We start from the raw sequence: 21,372 nt of genomic DNA on the forward strand, positions 1-21,372 counted from the left end.
AGCATTTCATTTCTGACTTGCCCCATCCATATTCTGGTGTACTGCACTTTCCATGATTACATGATCACTGCAAAGGGAAATATAATCAGGCTTTTCATTGATACTATAGTCCAGTATGATAATAATGTAACAAGAGAGCTAAAAAGCTCAAACTTTTTTTGGAGGAGTTTTATCTACAGTCTTCCCTCTTTTTCTCTATCTTTTCTCTCTATCGATTGCAAGTCATTCCCTCTCTACATTATGTTTCATATATAATATAGGCTGTTAGTTTAGTTTAATTAATTAATAATTGGTTTAATCGAAGGCTGCAAGCATTTCAAGCTTCATGCTTGCGCTGTATCCCTCCTATGTCATGTTAATCGTAAAAATTAGTAATGTTCTCCTTTATATTGTCCATATTCTATACAGTATGAGTATCATGTATTGTACTTTAATACTTAAATTATACAGTCAAACCTGCTTTAGTGACCACCTACCTACAAAGACTACCTGTCTACAACAAGCACATTTTTTGTTTCCCTTGAAAATTGTGTTTCTTGTTGAAACATGAACTAAAGGAACTTGTCTACAAAGGCCACTTTTTGTGTTTCCTTTGGGCAGTTGCTGTAGACAGGTTTGACTGTATCACAATGATGGACATTATGTATGTTTAAAATATATGTATGTTTAAAATATGATATAGAAATCAATAAATAAAATCAATTCAAATCAAATATTTATATCGTAGTTTTACTAATTGCAATTTTTTGATGTCTTTGCAGGTATGATGATGCCCCCACTACCTCCTGATTGGGAAAACATGTCTCCTGCTCAACGGGAGTGGTACAAACTACAGCAAGAATTCTACCTCGACAAACGACGCAAGATGATGGACGACCAGGGCAAGATGCAGGGCCGCATGTCAGATTTTCCACCGGGGGGCATGGGTCCGGGGCACGGACCAGGTGGTCCGATGCGAGGAGAACCGATGATGAGTCCGCACCATCCGGGCAGTGGGGGATTCCCCGGGGACGTAATGGGCATGAACATGGGCCCGCCTCCGCCTTATCCAGCAGGACCAGGACAAATGGTCGGGGGACCTCCAGGACCAGGTCCCATTCCGCACGGCATGCAGAGGAGAGCTAGTATGTCAGGGCCGATGCCGCCAATGGGACCGGGTGGACCAGGTCCGGGGATGGTAGGTGGACCAGGAGGGCCAGGCGGGCCAGGTGGGCCAGGTGGGCCACCAGGACCAGGAGGAATGGGCGGCCAGAATGCACCCTTCCCGATGTCACCGCATATGCCATCGCCACGCACGAACCGCTCCAGCTCGGTGCCTGGAATGCCCAGTGGAGCATCGCAGCCTCCGATGAGTGCAGGACCTGGACCCATGAATCCAAACAGCATGCCTCCAGGGCCACAGCCTGGTCCAGGTCCTGTCAATTCTGCAAGCTCAATGTCCATGGCCAACACCATGTCACCTCACGCACCTGTTGGTAGTCCGATGAAACCAGTCTACAGGGCTCCTACCCCAACCAGTGTAAACACATCGGCTAACCAACAACCCCAGCAGAACACCGATCCCATTATGAGCTCCATGGTGCGAACGCCGGGAAGCGTTGGCCCCTTGGAACAGTCACCAAGGCCTAATCAAGGCCCAGGTACCCCTGCTGCTATGGATAATCCTGTAGTCCTGCCAAACGTCTCATCGGTCAACACTCCTAATACCTCCCAGCCTGGAACTCCAAACTCTGTCGTAAACAGCACGATGTCAACATCATCTGTACTGCCTCCTACAACAGCTCATAGTAAAGGGGCGCAGAGTAATGCAACAAGTGGGAATAGTAACGTTGGAAGTGCGCCACCTCCCCCAACCTCGAGTATTACCAGTGCGCCAACCCCTAGCAGTTCTGCAGGAAGCACAACCACAACAGCAAGTGATGCCGGGAAGCCCATGGATGTCCAATCCCAGCAGCGTCTTGTCAACTTTCCTCCCAGCCAACTGAACCGAGACAAAGCGCCAAATTTCCCGCCGCGTGGTGAAGACCTGCAGCAGTACGCGTCGACGTTCTACCAAAAGACTCTTAAAGAGCCGCCCATGAAAGGCCCAGGGCGGTTACAGCATTTTGGGTCACCACCAATGAACAGTCCAATCAACGCAGACATGCCGACCATTGGCTCACCATCGAGTGGGATCATGTCTCCAGGCGTGATGATGACATCGCAGTCTGGGATGATGCCTCCAGGTGGGATGCCTCCAGGTGGGATGCCGCCGGGTGGAATGCCAGCCCAAAGCGGAATGATGCCTCATGGTATGGAAGGAGGACAAGGACCTCCACCTTCACAGCAGGGTGGTCCTATGATGGGCCCAGGACATAGTCCCAGTGGGCCAGTGATGGGTGGACCAGGACCACCACCTGTCTCGGCCTCTATGATGAATCCCCGTATGGCAGGACCGCAGCAGAGCATGCAGTCTCCTATGATGCAGCAGGGTCCAGGACCCATGATGACATCAGCGCGGATGCAACAGCCTGGCGGGATGATGTCGCCCCAGAACAGCATGATGCCTCATAACATGCCATCGGGCATGATGTCCCCCACCATGGGCCCGGTCGACATGATGGGACCGCAGGGAATCCCGATGTCTCGCGAGCAACAGATGATCATGAGACAGTCGCGTATGATGTCCCAAGGCCACCCTATGATGGACGGTGGCCCTGTGCCGATGCCGGGAGGTCCGGGCATGATGATGCCTCATCCGATGGATCGCGGAATGATGCAGGGTATGAACAACTTTGAACCTGGCATGAGTCCAGGGATGCATCCCAACATGATGAGATTCTCAGGGCCTCGAGGGATGCCTCATAGTGGGTTCATGGAAGGTGGTGGCATGCCCTCAGGCCCCGGTAGGACTAACATGCCACACCCTGGTATGATGGGTATGGGAATGGGTCAGGGTGGGCCTGAGATGGGCGTCATGGGGGGAATGGAGCGCAACATGGGCCCCGCGACATCGGGCGGACAAGCCAACAGTCCTCTTTCGTTATTACAAAGTAGATTCTCCCCGCCGTTATTACCGGACGGAAAAGGACCAAAACAAACACTTCAGTATTTCCCAGCGAACACTAATCAAGGCGGTGGACAGGGCCAAACGGGCAACCCGCATGTGAATCCTGGTCCCGGGCCAACCCCGGGGCAGGGGCCCAAACAAATAGAGCTTCCGTTCCCAGTGGAGATGGTCACCGGGGGTATGAACCCCGGGACCATGAACCCGTCGTTCTCGCGCGGACCTGGTCCGATGGCACCTGGCCCTCGGATGTCACCAATGATGAACCAGGAGATGATGATGCATCAGGGTTACGGTATGGGGCCTGGAGGCGGGCCAAACCCAGGCGGCCCTCGGGGCCAGGTACCAGGTCCCAATCACATGGGTTACATGGGACCTAGGGGCATGCCAGGATATGGGGGGATGAACCCAGGAGGACCAATGGGCCCGGGTGGATCACCCTACGGGGACCCGAACTTTGGACCCATGGGCCCAGATCCAATGGGTCCCAATTTTAACATGCCAAAGTAAAAAAAAAAAAAAAAGAGTCATATTATGATGAATGTATAACAGTGTCAACCAAATGCTTGTAATATGTACAAATGGTCATTTTAATATTGTTGTGAAATATGCAGGGTAGGTCTGCTAATGGAACCCTGCGTTGTTGTTCAAATTGGATCATGTCACTGATGAACTAGCTCCAAGCATTGTAAGACATGCCGTTAAGATGTGGCAAGTCAATTTCTTTGGAAGTATTCACTTTTTGTTGGACTGTATCGAGCCTAAAATGTAAATTAAATTTGTTTTGATCTGTATGAATGTTCGTCAATCGCGCTCGATGGAATATTAAATCACATTCTTCTACCTTAAGTTTTTATCTATGGGATCTATGTTCTGATAGTGAAGACCTGTTCCCTTATAACACAACAACCGCCTTAAGAGAAAAGAAATATGAGAAGAAAAAAAAACGCTGCACAGATTAAAAACATTTTACATTCAAGGGAAGAGCTGGCAGGGGCTTAAAATGGGATCCGTTCTCGGCAAAAGCCCATAAGCATATAGTTGTGTACTTGGTGGTTCAAGACATGGGAATTAGAAACGCACAACACTCACGTCATGTTACACAGGTTTTTTGAGGTGGTGTGAATGAGCCCCTTAAAGAGAAAAACGTAACTGAAAACAATAAAGGGATTCTGTGATGAATGCAGTTTGAAATAAGTTATGAATTGAAAGCTCACCAGTACGAGGAGTTACATTATTTGAAGAAGATTCAATTTCTGTTTTTGTTTGAAGTCACTCAAAGCATTATATCCTCTTGTAGAAACGTAATGTGAACACTTTATTTTTTATTTTTGTCATTCCCTTCAAGAGGCTGCTATGAAATTGAACCCCTCCAAATTTAAATGGAAGAGTCCTTGTTAGTTTTGAAAATCTTCTTCATGTAGAAAAAACAAATCTTGATAGAGGTTTAAGTTTAAAATAGCAATGCAGAAATTAAATTATTTCCTTTTCTTTTCCACATTAAGAGGGCACATTAAGAGGGCAAAATGAACGAATGTCTGGGGTAATCCTCCATTTTGAGCCATTGGGAACCTCAACTCTTTGTCAAATGAGTGGAGACTCAACGCCCTTATAACGCCAAACAGAAGAAATAGAATTAAGTGTGAAAGGACCAAATTGTAGTGTGAATGTCACCTAACCCAAGGATACCCTGTTTACTTTTCTCATTCCCCTAATGTGTGTCGTAAAACCTGTCTAGAAAGGCCACCTGTTGACAGTGGTCAGTTTTCCTGTTTCTCACCGGGTGGCCTTACTAGACAGGTTGGATTGTATAATTCTGTCCTTGTCAAATTATTAGAGGTATTCCAAAATTGGGCTCAACCAAGTAGTTGGCGAAGAACACCATGTTGCGTTCTTTTGAAGGTAAGATTATAACTTGAAAACTTTTTTTTGAACCGTTGGTATTTATTTTCTACAACAAATACAATGTGACACAATGAGATTATTTGTGTGGCATATTATAAAGAGTTGATAATGGTGATTAATTCTGGGTTCTTGTAAAGAAACTTTAGTATTTTCAAGAGAAATTGCATCCTGAGGTGTTGATCCGAACATGTTACGTTTAGAACAACACGATCTTGGAGAATATGAAATGTCTTTTAAAAACAATAAACACTAAAAAAAAAATACACCAAGAATGACAAGCAAATATGGGACTCTTTATTTACTCCTGGCAGATTTTCTGGATTTGTCTTTCTTGGCATTTAACCTGGACCACTGTTTGAATTTTATTCATTTTATTCATATTAGATACACTCTGTAATGGGCCATTCACTCCAAGCAAAAGACAATAATAATATAATAATGGTAAGTGCTTATACAGACCAATCAAACGACAACCAAAATTAAATTGGAATTAAAGTTGAGTTCTGATCATTCGATTGCATTGTGGAAAAAACGGTGTGGAATTGAACAGAAAAAGTTTATCATGGAGCATATAAAAAGTACTACAAGGTTCTGGAATCATCAAAATGAAATGAAATTTGGTCCAGTCTTGATAAAAGTAACAAGCACTTTTCACAGACAGATGTTCATTGGACTACACAAACTTTTGGCATAAAAATGTGGTCCTTATTTTTAAGCTGTTACATATATTTAGAATATGAAGGTATTTGAAGAGCCATGCTTTTCAGTGTACATTTTTCTCTGATTTTTTTCCACACTTGCATAATAACGATGAAAATATGCTCACCAATTATTTGTCACCTCTCCACAGAACTCAACTTCCTCTTTAAGTATTTATTGTCCATTCATAGACCAGGGACCCATTCCACAAAGCCTTTTTTCAATGACAAATGACAAAAATCAGTGACAAATCTGCTGATAACCAATCAGAAGCAAGGATTTCAGTAGCTTATAACAAAAACTGATGACAAGTTTTGTGAAACGCCCCCCAAGATGTGTTTAAAAAAAACAAACTCAAATTCAATACCTTGTCCCATATATGTATATTGGTGTAAGTGTTTTTTTTTTGTAGGGCCTCATTGAAAGATACAGCAGAAACGGTCTATTGCAGAAGGTCTTTGAACAGAGTTGATAACGAGTATGTGTATATAAATGCAAATAAGTATGTGGTATATGTTATGTCATATGTGAAAAAAGATGGGTGACATCGAAATGGATAATAGTAATGAGCTTTATGGGTAAAGTGGTGAACGTATAAGATAAAGAGAGAGTCGGTTTTAGGAGACAAAACAGGACACTTTGACAACAATTTTTGTTTGCTTTCTTTAATTTCGATATAATTCATTTTGAAAAGTCGCTAAATGATCACTTTAGTGACATAAGGAAGGAAGATGAATCAATGTCCATATTATAATTTTTTTTAAAATTATTTATTTATTTATTTATTTATTTATTTATTTATTTATTTATTTATTTATTTTTTTTTTTTTTGGGGGGGGGGGGGGGGGTGGAATAAATGTGGCTAAAACGTTAGATTGTCTGTTTTTGACCAAAATGACAGTCACTTGTATCATCACAGAGTTCATTTCCATTTAAGTTTGTGGATATAATTAACTTCTTTCGATTAAAGTTTCTTTGAGAATGTGACACATTGAAGCTTACATCTAAAAGTATTCAACAATTGAAGGCCCTAATTCAACCAGTCCACCTTTCATGCTTGAGTTACTAAAAGACACAAAGGACAAATGAAAAAAGGGGTATAAATTATTTATTTGTCAACTGTATATGTGCAAATTGGTAAGGCACTCTGATGCTACTTAACGATCGTCCCAATCCTTTTTCAATTATTAGTACGACTAGAAGGCTTGAAAATGATGACAAAAGGCCCATTTACCTTTCTGATACAGAGTCGCCCCCAAAATGCACAAGGACTGAGGTCTGAACATAAAGCATATCTGTCAAAATAAAAAAGAAGGGGGGGGGGGGTCTAATATTTGTCAAAGTATTTTTGTGTGGAGGAAGTGAGAGATGAAAGGTCACGAAACAAAGCAAAGTCTTTGCGTATTCTGTTCAAATTAATATGTCTGACCCCAAAGTCTACGGTAACCCTCATTTTTTTTTTGTTCCAGGTAATGATCATCATGGCATACACTTATCTTAAGAAAAGGCTCTTTATAGATCAAATATTATTCTTTGAAGGCAGGGTATTTTACTGACACTACTTTAGATTCACATATACTGCCATCTGCTGCTGACAATGTCCTGATGTGTTGACAGCCATGTCCCACAATGCATCACCAACTGGTGACTCGCGCCCGATGTTTGAGTACAGGAACCAGAAATAGCTCTATCTATGTACGCCTACACTGAAAGATGCCGCGATTGAGCATACATTACAGCAGTAGTATAGCAATGTCAGTAAAATACTGTGCCTTTAAAGGGTCAAGTTAATGCAGCATTCTTGAGCAGTTTTTGCTTGAAAATCTCCTATTTATCTGCTTTGATAACTATTTATTTGCTTATTTATTTTATATTCAATCATTGAAGTACGGTTTGGAGAGATCCATAACGATGCATGAAATTTAACAGGCAAATCAAATATTAATTGCATTATTTATGACACTATTTAAACCATTTCTTTCCAAAAAGAAGATCCCTAATTAATCTATTTTTACCTATGCCTTGTGGTTATAATAATAATAATAATACGTCTTGTTTACCCAGGGTAGCCTCATCAGTATTTTTACTGTTCTCCCTGAGGGCACTGCAACCATAACAAGTTGCATTTTAAAAAAAAGCAATTTGATTTTCAATGAAGATGGCAGCACGGTTTTTTCTAAAGCTAAGCTTATGTTCTGGTTAAGTTCTATAACACCTTAACAAATCCAAAGAATATTCATTCATTATATTCTAGTTGCTAGAGGTTTTGATACTGTCCAAATTACATTTTCCACAATTTTCATTTTAAGTCAAGTATATCACATGATTTAAAAATGATTGTTACGCATAATTCAGGGAAAGACTGTACACAACCTTGCGAATGGGGGTTTCGCATGATTCTGTTTGAATCCACACGATTTGAAAGATATGAATACGATTGTGTAATGTAATCATGGATTGCCCATTTGAAGAGTGATTGGAAGGATTGGTTCTCGCCACAACGTGTAAAAATAATTCTAATTAACAGTTACCAGCACAGTGTATTGTTTTGTACAGGTCGCGAAATATTCTGTTTTGGGAGGATATTCGCTAGTCTTTTGTTGATATGGTTCGGAAAGGAGTCGTCACAAAAAAGCATTTCTCTTTAAATATGTTATTTAAATATTGTACAATGTAGATTAATGTCCTGTTGTGTAGAATATTAGCGAGTACAGTGTATAAGACTAGTGTATGTGACTGTATGTTTGTATGTAGGCTAAATGCTTTGTAAGTTTTTTGAAAGGAAAAATGCTTGTTTTTTGTTGTTTTATGTCCAACTTTTTTTTTGCGATTTTTCTTTTTTTAATATGAGCTCCGCGATTCGGAGGTTATTTGTAAATAAGAGTATTTTGAAGAAAAACAAATCTGATTGTGTTCATGTTTCTTCCTTGTCATTATTGTGTTATGGGTTTAAAAAGAGAAGGTTGAGTTCTGGTAAGGTGAAAAATGTGTGAGATTTTTCATTTTTTTAACGTTAGTGTGGAAGCATATCATAAAAAGATATGTCCCCTGAAAAGGATGACTCTTCAAATAACTTCATATTCGATATTTGGGAACATGTCAATAAGCCACTTTCGTAATGTAACCAAAATTCTGTTTCACAAAAATGCACCAAACACACCAAAATACACTGTATATCAAATCAGACCATGCTGACATCAATTCTTGATATTTTCAAGCAGTTTATTATTTTCATTGCATAGTCTCTTTATCAAATAATGCATACAATATTTAAAAATATAGCTTTTATATTTGCACTTAGTCATATCTTCATCTCACTTGCCAGAACATATTCCTGAATAGCCTACAAAATTTATGCGGGCCAGAAGATATTATAGAACAAGAAATATCATAAGACGTTCAAATATAGCCTATGAAATTCATCCTGACCAAACGATGGGCTCCAAAAAATATTTCTGGCGAAGTTAGGCTCATATTATACCTGTACATGTAAAACCTTACTAATCATAGTTGTTGACCAACTACAGTCAAACCTGCTATTAGCGACCACCTGTCTACAAAGACCACATTTTTTTGTTTCCCTTGAAAATAGTTTCTCATTGAACCTGTACATAAAGACCACCTGCCTATAAAGATCACTTTTCTTGTCTCCCTTGAGAGGTTTTTAGAGACAGGTTTCATTGTATGTACTATTATAGCCTATGCAATTGGTTGACAACTAGCTTAATCAGTAAGTTTTTTCCTCCAAATGTAGGCCCAGATAATCCAGAAATGCAAATGTCATTTGCGCTTGCTTGAACATACATATACAGTGGAAACTCATTATAAAGAGAAGAGCTCTGCTATACAGTAGGTCTTTATATTCTTTTGTTTTTTTTACCCTTATATGAAAAAGATTCCTGATATAACAAAGTTATTCCCACGGTCCAAGAACCTCGTTATAATTTTCAGCCTGTGAACTTTGTGCTGTACATACCAACTATTTTGTGGAATTCATTTTGCGTGAAAAAAGACACATCTTGAGCATGAAAGGCATTATGGGGATAGACACACAAGCGTGTACTCACTGCAGTATTTTCAATACGAGGAAAATTATATATAACCACACAAACTTTCATTATTTTGCAGTACACACATAGATGGAAGTATTGTAGGACCGTGAATAGAAACACTTTTCAAAAATTAATCTGAAAAGTTTAAAAGCATATACATTATGAAGAGTTCTGTTACAAAACATGCTACATCCCCTTTTTATAAAAACTGGCTGTATTGCAAGAGGTAGACATATATTGGCCCATCCAAAAAGTTGAATTTCTTAAAGTGAGAAAATAAAAATGTACTGGCCTCCAAAGAGAGTGGTTCTAAAACTTGGTAAATTCATTTCAGTTCAGTTCCATAACTGATTTGCTTTGGGGTAACCTTGCTAGTCATAAGGACCGCTATTCATAATGTGTAACTTTCTATACAGTGTATGTGAAGGACCGCTATTCATGTGCTATTCATAATGTGAGATGAGGGTCGCTATTTATATTCACATTGAGGGACATTTAAGGACTGCTATTCGTAATACAAAATCAGGGTCGCTATTCATCTTCAACCTTCACATATTATGAATAGCAACCCTCTTCTCGTATTATGAATATAGAGCCCCATAAATACAAGCCCTCTTCTTCAATTATGAATGATGACCCTTATGAATAGCGAGCAGACCCCCTTGTTTCATCCCCGAAAACAATGGCCTGCTCTTGGGAATGACCAATCACTGAGCAGCAGCATGACACGCATAAATAAACATGCACTGACCATCCGTTTCAAATACAGTTTAAGGCGATTTGCTGCAACGTGTGAACAGCACGCGTGCACGAACTCTTCATATATGTATATACAAACAAAATGTATTATCCATACAAAGTGATATCATGTTCAAATAAATAACAAAATAATATAACCAATATATAAAGAATGTTATATAAACAAAATCTTGCATGAATCTTGCATCAATACACAAAGACAATGTATTTGAAAGATGGTTCCACCAAATTATGAGAAATAAATAGATTAACATATATTCTAAAATTTTTAAAAAAATTGCCACGTTCATAAATTGATGTTGGCAATATGTCTGTCCAATTGATAGTATCATTGGGTTAAAATGCGACTAGCTGGAATGCTCCCCAGAGAGTGGAGAATGTGCGCTGTAATGGGCATAATAGTAAAGAAATCTAGTGACCAGGATACTAATGATAACATTGTTAGCACTTTGGTCAGTTAATGGTAAAGTACTTTATAAGAAACATGTATCATCGTTACTATGAGATGTATAGTAAAACGAATGCTAATGTTAAATGTTAATGTTAAATCTTAAAGTAAAAAAATATAAAATATCTTGGACTTCCTAATCTAAACATTTGTATATAGTACTGATAAGTGATTACAAAATTGTATTAAGAATTAAATAGATAAACAGTTTCAGGAATAACTAAGATGGAATGTTTCCAATTTGGTTTTAAATACATTTAAAATGAAGAAAGGAAATGTCATATGACATTAATGTTGTAACTTTAAGAACAACCAATAATTCCTAATTATTCTATAAGGAGTTACATAATAAAGGAGCATGAAATATATAAAAGCTGCCCTGTTAAATTGACTCATTTTACTAGCACCAACAAAGCACATCTTCAACTTCTTTAAAAAGGCAGCCCTATAAATTTGACTGTCATTTTGTATAAGCAACTCAGGGGTGATAGTGAACACTAGAAAAAAAATAGGTTTTTTTGTTTTTCTCTCACCACGCCCCCCTTGAGTAAAAAAAAAAGAAGAGGATTCGCGGGGAAAAAATGGCACCTAACAACATTCCCACCTTTCGAGTAACAAGATTGGGGAAAAAATCGGGCAAAATAGGGAAGAATAGAGAAAATAAGGGGGGAATCGGGAAAATAGGAAAGGAAAAAAAATCTGGTTAAAATAAAAAAAATTAAAAAAATCTGGATTTTTTTTTTTTTTTTTTTTTCATCGGGAAGAAGAAAAAAAATCGGTAAAAAATCGGGAAAAATCAAAAAAATCGGGAAACCGATTTAAATCGAGTTTTTATCAGGCCTGGCAACTACAAATGCACAACTTTAAAATACTTTAATTACATTACGCAGTTATATTTGTGGGGATCTTAGCTGCGGAGTGGAGGCTGCTTATATACCAGGAACTCCAGAGATAATCAGCTGGCCCTGCCCAGCTAAGGTGCACACAAAAATTACTGTTTAACGTCCTAAAAAAGGCAACCCTGTTAATTTGATCGCTTGATATTGGGTGGTATTCTCGAAAGCAGACTTTCATCCAGTTTCATCCACCAACTAAGTATGGAATGCCAAGTGTCCATATGAATATATTTTTGAATAATTTGATACGTCCCTAAATTACCATGATAACATGATTATATCACAGTTATATTGTTGTTTATTAATTATGTTATTACATTTTATTTTAATTTAGTGACAAATTAAATTATTCAAAAACATATTCATATGGACACTTGGCATTCCAGACTTAGTTAGTGGATTAAACAATGGACTAAAGTTAGTCTGCATTCGAGAATACCACCCATTATAAGCAATTGCAAATGAGCACACTACAAACTAGTCTAAAAAGCAGACCTGACATTACATTCTATATAAATAGAGCTTTTAAAAAAGCTAGCACAAACTATATTTACATGTATATTGCACAAACATGGAATGTATACTCTGCAAGATTGATAAACAATCGAGCAACATTTCATTACACGATATTTAGATAGATTTAAAAAATGAATACCTGAAAAATTAAAAACAAAGGTAGTTTGATTTACAAAAGAGGGAAACAAATTGGAAGTTCTAATGCGAGTTACATGTAAGGTAGCTTGTGAGGTGTAGTGACACGAAAAGAAGCGTCTGGAAAGCAAAATGCATAATTGTTAAAAATCATATTTGTATCACTTGGAGGTAGAACGTAAACACATCGTTAGGATATAGAGCTGGTAAATGCATGTACCATCTCGATGACTCTTAATGTTAGCTAAACTTTAATGCAGATATGTGACAAAAGAACCTTTGATTAACAAACATTACTCCCGTAACTATTACCGGTATGCATTTTGCTTGATGGACGCGTCTTTTGGTGACACTACATTTCCCTAAGTTACCTACCAGGAAATGCAATCGAAATCAAAATGTTTGAAGAAAAACAAATTTACAATACAAGTATCCATTTCTTTATGATGTATAACAATGGGTTCTTGTGAAGTCTTCATGGCACAATAGCCAATCCCCTTGTGTTACTGTGGCAGTGTTCAAAGGTGTTTTTTTTCCTCAATTTTACTTAGCTAAGCCAAATGCATGGCTGTTTCACTCCCATAGGCCTGTTGACAAATTACTGACATAATTTAATTATTGAATACAGAACCTGGAGTAGGCTTTGTTGAAATCCTTTGCGATTGTCTTTGGGGCTCTGAGCCTAACTTCACCTTTACCTTTAACCGAGATTCTAGAAGCATGCTGTTTTCTTAGCAGTCGGGCTTCCAGTTCAATTTCATTTTCTTCCTTCTCGTAGTTGGGTGTCTTCTTGGTAAGTTTGTCTGGCTCAGTTCTGCGTCGGGTATTCTACTCATATGGGGAGCAGAAACGCTTGTCCTTCCATACTCGATCCAGTCTGGCTTTAAAGGCATTCACCGTGGTAGCAGTGACTACCTCTTCAGGAAGTGTGTTCCAGTCAATGATGACTCTTCGGCTTAATGCATCTTCGTTGAGCATCTTCGTTTTGAGATGAAACCCTGTATTGCATTCAACTTCTCCGCACAAGGGATCTGGAAACCAGAGAATCACTGATGACAAGCTCCTAGGCATTCAAGTAGTGCGGGGAACGTAGTATGTTCCATCAGACTCATTTTCCTGCAATAAGAAATGAACGAAATTTTACGAAATAAGCATAATAAGAAAGCACTATGCTAAACTTGTTTCAAGTAGTGCTGCAGAGTGAGGATTTAAAAACAAAACATATACCGGTATGGTATCTTGAAGAGAATGGAAAGAGCCATGATATGGAAGATGTGTGGTGTGAAACTATCCGATAGAGAGAACACAAGTGAGCTCATGGACAGGTTGGGTCTGGAAAAAACTGTGGTGGAAGTCATGATGGGTGATGTGTTGAGATGAAGAACCTGTGAAAAGAGATTGGGATCTGGAAGTAGATGGCATAAGAGGGAAGGCCGAAGATCTCATGGTGAAGAACGATTTGGTGAAGAAAAAAGGCAGTAAGGTTGGTCTAAATGAGGAGGATGCTCGAGAGGAGAAGAAATGGAGGGAGGGAGTGTCATCAAGTCAGTAACCCTTTGTAAGAGGGAAAATGCTGACTTCAATGCTAATCTTGAGCTTCATGGGCATCGTATGTTAGGGGAACACGGCTATAATTCATTCTGGATTGTTCATCCTGCAGTAGATTGATTGTTTGAACCAGTAAAATAAAAACAACCACACAAAAAACTTGCTGGAAATAATCTTTAATAAAAACCAGAACTCTCATTTGTACAGGGTGTCCTGTGTTAAGCACATGGTGTTGATCCTACATACCTAGATTTCCTTATCTTTCTATGCTATTTACTCGGACCCTATACATATTCTACCAAAATCGTTTGGCACATGTCATTTGTTTGTACTGGGCAATCTTGAACATTCAGTGTAAGTTTTGTTGGATTATGTGAGAATTTATTTTTAATTTTTAAGCGTATCTTTAATATAATGATGGTGGGCAAAGCCACTGGCATGCCTAGCTAATTGGTACATGCTCCTAGAAATCTACAAAAAAATAATATGGCTCAACATAAATGTTGGTCTTGGGTTTTCAAAGATTATTTCTTTCTATCATTGCAATGTGCTTGTGTTCTGGATACCTTTTCAACTTACTCATGGCTACACTAGGGCCCTGGGCCGGTATTCAATTCAATACTTAGCATAAGTAAGAAATTTACTAAGTAAATGGCTAAGTTAAGTAATTTACTTATCTCGTATTCAAATCGCATTTTAGACTTATACTTACGTAAGACAATATCTAAGCAAAATGCTTACTGATAAGCATTGTGACGTCACACGGTCAATCAAAAGTAATGCGCAATTGATGCATTGCAATAAATGCGCGCTGATATAATTGTGCGCAGGTTATGATACTGCGTAAGAAAACCATATGCCTGCCAATCAAGGCCTCCAAATAATTGGCTTAAGTCTGGTATGGAGTTGGCTTAGATTTAGAGTAAAATACTTAGCCAAAAGTGTGAATTGAATATCAAAGTTGGCTAAGTATTTTTTCTAAGCCAAATACTAAGTAAAAAGCTTAAATTGTGTACTTAGGTGTTGAATTGAATACGGGCCCTGTTTCATAAAACTTGCTATATCAATATTAAACAAAAGCTAATTTTCTAAGACAAATTTGCTCTCAGCCAAATTAAATGCCACGATTTCAGTATCTTATAACAGTTATTGTAACTTGTTATTGATAAGAAGTTTTTATGAAACAGGGCCCAAAATTCGACTTGTTCTCTATTAATTTAAAGCCCCACCGCACTAGTTTGGCCAGGAGGGATTAGACCTCCCTGCATGGTCCGTGACAGGTGGTTATCTCAACAAATAAGCTCTCAATTAACCTAAGAAAAAGAGGATCATTGGGGACCAATGGTCACCAATTAGGCATTGTTTGCTATATAAAGGGCGCAAGTAGCTTTAAGTAGTGCAGTGGGGCATTAAAGGAGATTATGATGTTCATATTATCACTTACATTGTGCACCAAGACTCTCATTCTGTTTGGTGAGCTCTCGGCTACATTATTCTCCTCAAGGTACTTGGACAATGCGCCACCTTTACTTGTGCAGCAGAACCTGAATCTGAAGGAACAGCAAGACGAAATGAAGAAAATGGAGTTAGTTCAGTTCACGCCAAATGACATGCTACATGTACCTAATTCAAGTTTAAATGGGCTACATATTTCTATTAAAGCCATGCTGAACTGATGAATATTCCGCCCAAGCATACCGTTTATCGCACGGTGCCATTTGAGTAGGCGACTTGGTTCAGTCGGTAAAGCCCAGGTGGATGACTGTTTCAAGGGACGGACAAATCATGGTCACAAATCTACAGAATTTACATTTAAAAAAGAAATGTAATTGAAGGAGAAAATATCATCTAAAGAAGATCATAGTGGCATAAACGGCCGGCAATAGTTAAACCCAACTTAAAGTTGATCTAAGTCTAATTTGTGAAACACTCCTCTTGGGCCCCGTCTTACAAAGAGTTGCGATTGATCCAAATCGATCGCAAGTCCTATGATCAATCGCAAGTTTGCAGTCTCCTATCTCTTTATGTGTTCATTAGTTGTGATTGATGTCAATTGCAAATAAGTTACGATTGATATCATATCTTTGTAAGACAGGGCCCTGATAGGAAAGTTTCTGACACGGATGAGAGTGGATGGGACTATACTTACAGCACACCCTTGACCTTCATCCCTCTCCTGGCCGACTCCACGATAGATACAAGTGAGGGCTCGGAGGCGTTCACACCGCGCAGACCAAGGTGCTGTAGTTCACGGAACGACGGGAGGACTTTGATGAACTCCAGACAACTGCTCACCGACATTTCTGACGACTGGAATCTCATCATTCTGATCTGAACATCGAAGGGAAAAAAAAGAAGAAAGTGCCAAGGTTACTACATGTAGGAGTGTCTGTGGATATTGCAAGAATCAGGAAGGCTCTAATGTGGGATACCATCGGACCAATAAAGGAATTTCAGGTATGGGGAAAAAATATCCATTCACAATCTTATTAAACATGCGATCCGTTGATGATTTTGCGACTGTATCACATAACTTTGTTTAATGGCTTCATCTGCTTCCAGTGTATTAATTGGGTGGTTCTGCTTGTTGAAATTAATGCCTTACAAGCGTAAATAAACTAAATTTGACACTAACTGCATATCTCACTACCATGAGTGGCATGGTTCGATGCGCCAGATCTGAACACTAATGAACCGCAGGTTTTTTCTCGCTGGGGTGTGCTGCTTTATATCTTAATGATCCTTACCTGGATGGATACATGGTGGGGTAGTGTATAGTTACACCGACATAAAAATTTACCTTGTTCTTAATGCTCTGGGGAAGCTTCTGGAGTCCTTGTATCGCACTTGGAGTAGCAGCATACAGACATAGGTACTTCTCCTGGAACATTGTCTCTAGGTGAACCTTGATGGCATCACTGACCTCAGGACATTCATTCAAGAAGTCCAGAGCCAAGCGGAAGGTTGCGTTCTTGTTCGGCGGGAGGGGTTGGTCCACCCACAGTTGGCCTAGGAGGTGCTGCAGAACCTGTGCGCAGGACACTGCACCTAACCCGCATGTAAAACGCAGGAGGTTCTCATACATGTGTATGCCTTTGTAGTCCTTGATCTTGGATAGTGTCTCTTCCAGCGTTTCAGGCGGGAGAGATACCAGGTAGCTGCTGGCGATGTGCTCCTGAGCCAGTTTGTGGTAGAACTGTATCTCTGTCCTCTCTGCTTTCTTGCCCATCCTCATTCTTGTCTCCGTCACCGTTCGTTGCGACATGAGTCCCATTTGACAGGCTTCCTTTAGTTCAGCACGCACACACTTGAAGTCCTTCTCGGAGAAGACTGTCCTCTTGTTGTCCTTAAGGTGGAGGTCCAGGACCACCTTGCCTAGCTTCAAGAGCAGTGGCTGAAGCTCATCTTGAGATGCTTCATCATCACTGTGGGATGCTTCATCGTCACTGGCATATGCTGATTCCGCTTCATCACTGCTGTAGGAACTCTCTTCGTCCTCACTGCTCTCCTTCTTTGCTATCCAGTGGTGCCAGAGAAACTGGATGACCTGGTTGAGAAGACCTGTCTGGGTTTGGACATCCTCAAGAGCATCCTGCTGCCAAAGGTCACACACCATGACGCAGAAGAGCGGTATCTGCACCAGCTGGCATACCACATGGCTACTGTCTAGGAACTGCCTCAGTTTCTCTCCAGATTCCCTCTGATCATGGAAGAATCCTCGGATATACCGTTTGGCGTTATCCAGCGTGAAGCCACGCAGCTCCATCTTCACGTAGGACTGACTTGCCTTCGTGAAGCTTCTCTGGTGGCGAAACCGGGATGTGATAACTGTTGGACACTCTTGAAGGCAGTGATTCCGGAGGACGGAAACAACATCGCTCTTGATGTCCTTGGCCAGGATGTTAGCGATGTACTCATCGCAGCCATCAAAGACCAGCATGCACCTGCTCTGGTTCTCCTCGATGAACGTCTTCAGAACTCCAGCTGAATACTTCTCCTCGCCTCCCACCAACAATTGGGACATGATGGCATCCTCTAGAGCTGTACCTTCCTGCAGAAGTCGCAACTTTATCACAAACAAGAGCAGAACGTCCCGCAACGGAGAGCCCTCTAATTCATGGGACCAGTCGTAGGCTATTTTAGCTGCTAGCATCGACTTTCCACATCCTGCGTTGGCTAGTATGGCAAAGCGGTAATGATGGTCTTGGACGTTACAGGCCATCTTCAGAAGATCATTGAGTGTCCCGTTGTCTTCCGGACACTTGCAGTGCTGTCCTTGTTCGTACAGGTCTACATCTACAAAGTTTCTCTTGAAGCTTAGAGAAGAGTCTTTGTCCCAAGGCCGTAAAGGCAGATGACATAGTTCTTGTTTGTAGTGATTCTTCAGTTTCCTTCGCAGTTTTTCCACCTTCAAAGTATTTTCGTTGGTAGCTGATTGAAAATAATGAGAAATGTAAATATATCATCACCATTTTAGTAAGCTATGAAACAAATTTTTAAATTTTTTTTTCACTGGAACTCTTTTTATAAATAGCGAAATGATATAATTTGTGTTAAAGTATAGTTTGTGTATGACTAAAAAAAAAAATCTTCATTTTCAATCTTCAATTCCATTGCAATTTTATTCCACAAATGCAAATCATATAAACCCTGTATATAAAAGTATTCACATTCCCAATAAAATACATACCGTGTTCAGTAAATAAGTGGAATGTTATAGAAAGAAGTTCATGTAAACATATTCAAAGAACAAAAGCAAATGCAGAGGGGATAGTCAGAAATAAAAACTGATTTGTCGTGGTCTACCCCACATTATCTCCTTTACAAACAATAGGCCATTTCATCATTTTTGACAGGAATTGATTCATTGAAATGCTAGAGCGCCGTAATGGCAGCCATGATAAAGCCAGGGTAATATTTGTGGAGCGCCAGGAGTGTCAAGACATGAGCACGATACAAGAACCCACTATTATTATCATAGTGTTTGATGAGAAATTGTTGAATTAACTGACCTGGTAAGTACTTCTCAGAGAGCTCGATCAGTCTTGCTTTTTGTAGCGCCCTCTTCAGTTTCGACTTGTCAGCTCCAGGAGTGCGTTGTCTCCATTCTGTTAACATATCCCGCGTCCCTCTGCAGCCCACACTCCCTGATAGATTATTGGTGGAGTGGAATCTAGTCCTGGCCGCTTGGTCAAATCCAAGAGCGATGCCGAGGGCGTCCAGGTGGTCAACGGTCTCCACGTCAGCGGCCAGACTGTAGATGAGGTCATCGGTCACTTCGAGCGGACCTGCGGTTGATGATGCCTGCAGAGATGACATCGGGGTAACGGTCTCTGTACATTTGAAGAAAGGAACAAACAGGCAAGACTGATCAAGAATGTTGAATGTGGCGATGTTGTGGTCTAGAGGATTATAAGCCACCGGATTGGCTGATTCCTAGACCGAAAGCTTCGATTCAGTCTCAGATATCGATGGTTGTTTCACTGAGACTATGTCTGGTCTACTGACCACCTCTATAAATGTTAGTTCTATATACCTTTATATGTATATAAATTATTCAGTGGGCTTTTTTTGCCTTCTTATGGATCCATACAACATGGCAGAACCCTAGGACCCTCTCGAGTTTTAGCAATTCAGAACCTATTAGATAACCGTCTTGAGCAATGGAAACTCACACTCTCTCTTAGGGACAATTTCATACAACAACGGGTTGTCCTTTCTTCGCTCCAGTGATCACGAGGCAGCAGACAGCAAGAAATTGTGTAAATGATAAAAACAAAGTCCACATGAGTGGTTGTTAGAAGCTTAAACTCTTTCCTACTGGGGGCCAGGGGTCCGCCCTGGGCCCCTAGATAGCCATCGTGAGCGTGAAAAACTCAAATCCATTCCTTGAAATTTATTTTCAAATCCCACTGGTCCCATTGTGTGCTCCTTTCAAAGAGCACAAAAAGCCCTCCGATTTTAATAACATTCCATCTCATTCAGTAATAGCAGACACACCCTTAATACTGGACACAACATTCAATGAAATGATGCCCACATTATTGAGTTATCCATCTGGATAAATAGGATTTAATCCTTTACTGAACAGGTAATCTTGCTATACATTGTTATATTTCTTTGCTCCAGTGATCTCGAGGCAGCAGACAGCAAGAAATTGTGTAAATAATAAAAAATAAAGTACAAACGAGTGGTTGTTAGAAGCTTAAACTACATAAACTCACATTCTCCACTTGAGTTCTGGTCATGCGATTGCATTGTGAAAGAAACGTCGCAGAATCGATCAGGAAGGGTTGATCATCTAGCATATACTGTACATGTATGTATTGGTGTGTACTGCAAGGTTCTGGGATCATCAAAATGATGAGAAATTGCTGTTTTTGTGGAAATCAAATCAATAACTTTGGGTTGCTATAATTTGTTATTGAAAAGACATAAAAACCTCTCCTTTACACAGCATACTTTCCTTGTACGTGGGCAAATTCTTAAAAAGTTACGAAAAAATGCACCACCCCGATTTTGATATATGGAAAATAATGGTTTTTGATCAAATTCAATATTCTGAAAAAAAATCACAAAAATCATGTTTTTTTGCGATGTTGATTAATCCCAAATTTGTTAAAATTGGTATAAAAATGTAGATAATTCAATTTACTTTCATATGACACCAAACTTATGGTGGCTCAAGGTTCCCTTAAAATATTATTAACAAATTACCTTTTTCCGTCAAAAGGACGCCCCCTCCGATTTAGGGGTGCTCGCAACAAATTTTAAAAAAAGACCTCTGAAATAATGTGTATTATGATAAACTCTTTCAAATAAACGAGGTGTGCTTAGTTTATGTGGTAGTGGCAGGCAAACCTCTCTTTTCTGACTTTGGCCCTCTGCTTATAATCAAACAGAAAATATTTTGTAGGTTTAAGCTAAAAATAGTCGTTGAATTCGGCTTTGTTTATTAAGGTAGTTTAATAACTAACCGATTAGTTCTGAATCCTGGAATTACTTTTGATATTACATGAAGATAGAATCAGGCATAGAAGCTCTTTATGATGTCCATGCTGAGAAAGCTTTAGGGGGTCTACTTCTGTGCTAACTCTTTGTTATGGTAATCACTCTTTTTGCAAAGCTTCTGCTGAACTTTGTAACAGACTACCGTTAAATGTCAAAAACTGTCAAACTGTTAACCAATTCTAATCTAGTCTTAAGACACATTTATTCAAAATTGCTCTCGATGATTAACTAACTCTAAATCGGTTCACTTTGATGAGTATTCCATACAGGTATGTATTGTAATTTGTAGTTTTATTTGCACTTTTTGTTTTTTCAATATGTAATTGTTTATCAGTCTATTTTGTTTGTTATAGTGCT

General features: G+C 39.7%; 2 protein-coding genes across 2 annotated transcripts in view; one reads left to right on the top strand and one right to left on the bottom strand.

Moving 5' to 3' along the window:
* LOC105438834 (collagen alpha-5(IV) chain-like) overlaps positions 1-5,223 on the top strand; it is a 35,389-nt gene extending 30,166 nt beyond the window's left edge. The window contains exon 7 of the mRNA XM_030992728.1: positions 762-5,223. Within this exon, the coding sequence (XP_030848588.1) occupies positions 762-3,556 (2,795 nt within the window). The 3' untranslated portion in view covers positions 3,557-5,223. The remainder of the gene's footprint in view (positions 1-761) is intronic.
* Positions 5,224-13,284: 8,061 nt separating this feature from the next.
* On the bottom strand, positions 13,285-19,323 carry LOC115927573. Its single transcript, XM_030993636.1, has 6 exons — positions 19,017-19,323; positions 16,805-18,435; positions 16,154-16,335; positions 15,413-15,554; positions 13,684-13,841; positions 13,285-13,519 (listed from the first exon to the last, which is right to left on the bottom strand). The coding sequence occupies exons 1-6, from the start codon at positions 19,321-19,323 to the stop codon at positions 13,285-13,287; spliced, it is 2,655 nt and encodes an 884-aa protein (XP_030849496.1).
* Between the last annotated feature and the right edge of the window lie 2,049 nt (positions 19,324-21,372).

The sequence above is a fragment of the Strongylocentrotus purpuratus genome, unplaced genomic scaffold (genome assembly GCF_000002235.5).
Source record: "Strongylocentrotus purpuratus isolate Spur 01 unplaced genomic scaffold, Spur_5.0 spur5_scaffold_20, whole genome shotgun sequence".
Lineage (NCBI taxonomy): Eukaryota > Metazoa > Echinodermata > Echinoidea > Camarodonta > Strongylocentrotidae > Strongylocentrotus > Strongylocentrotus purpuratus.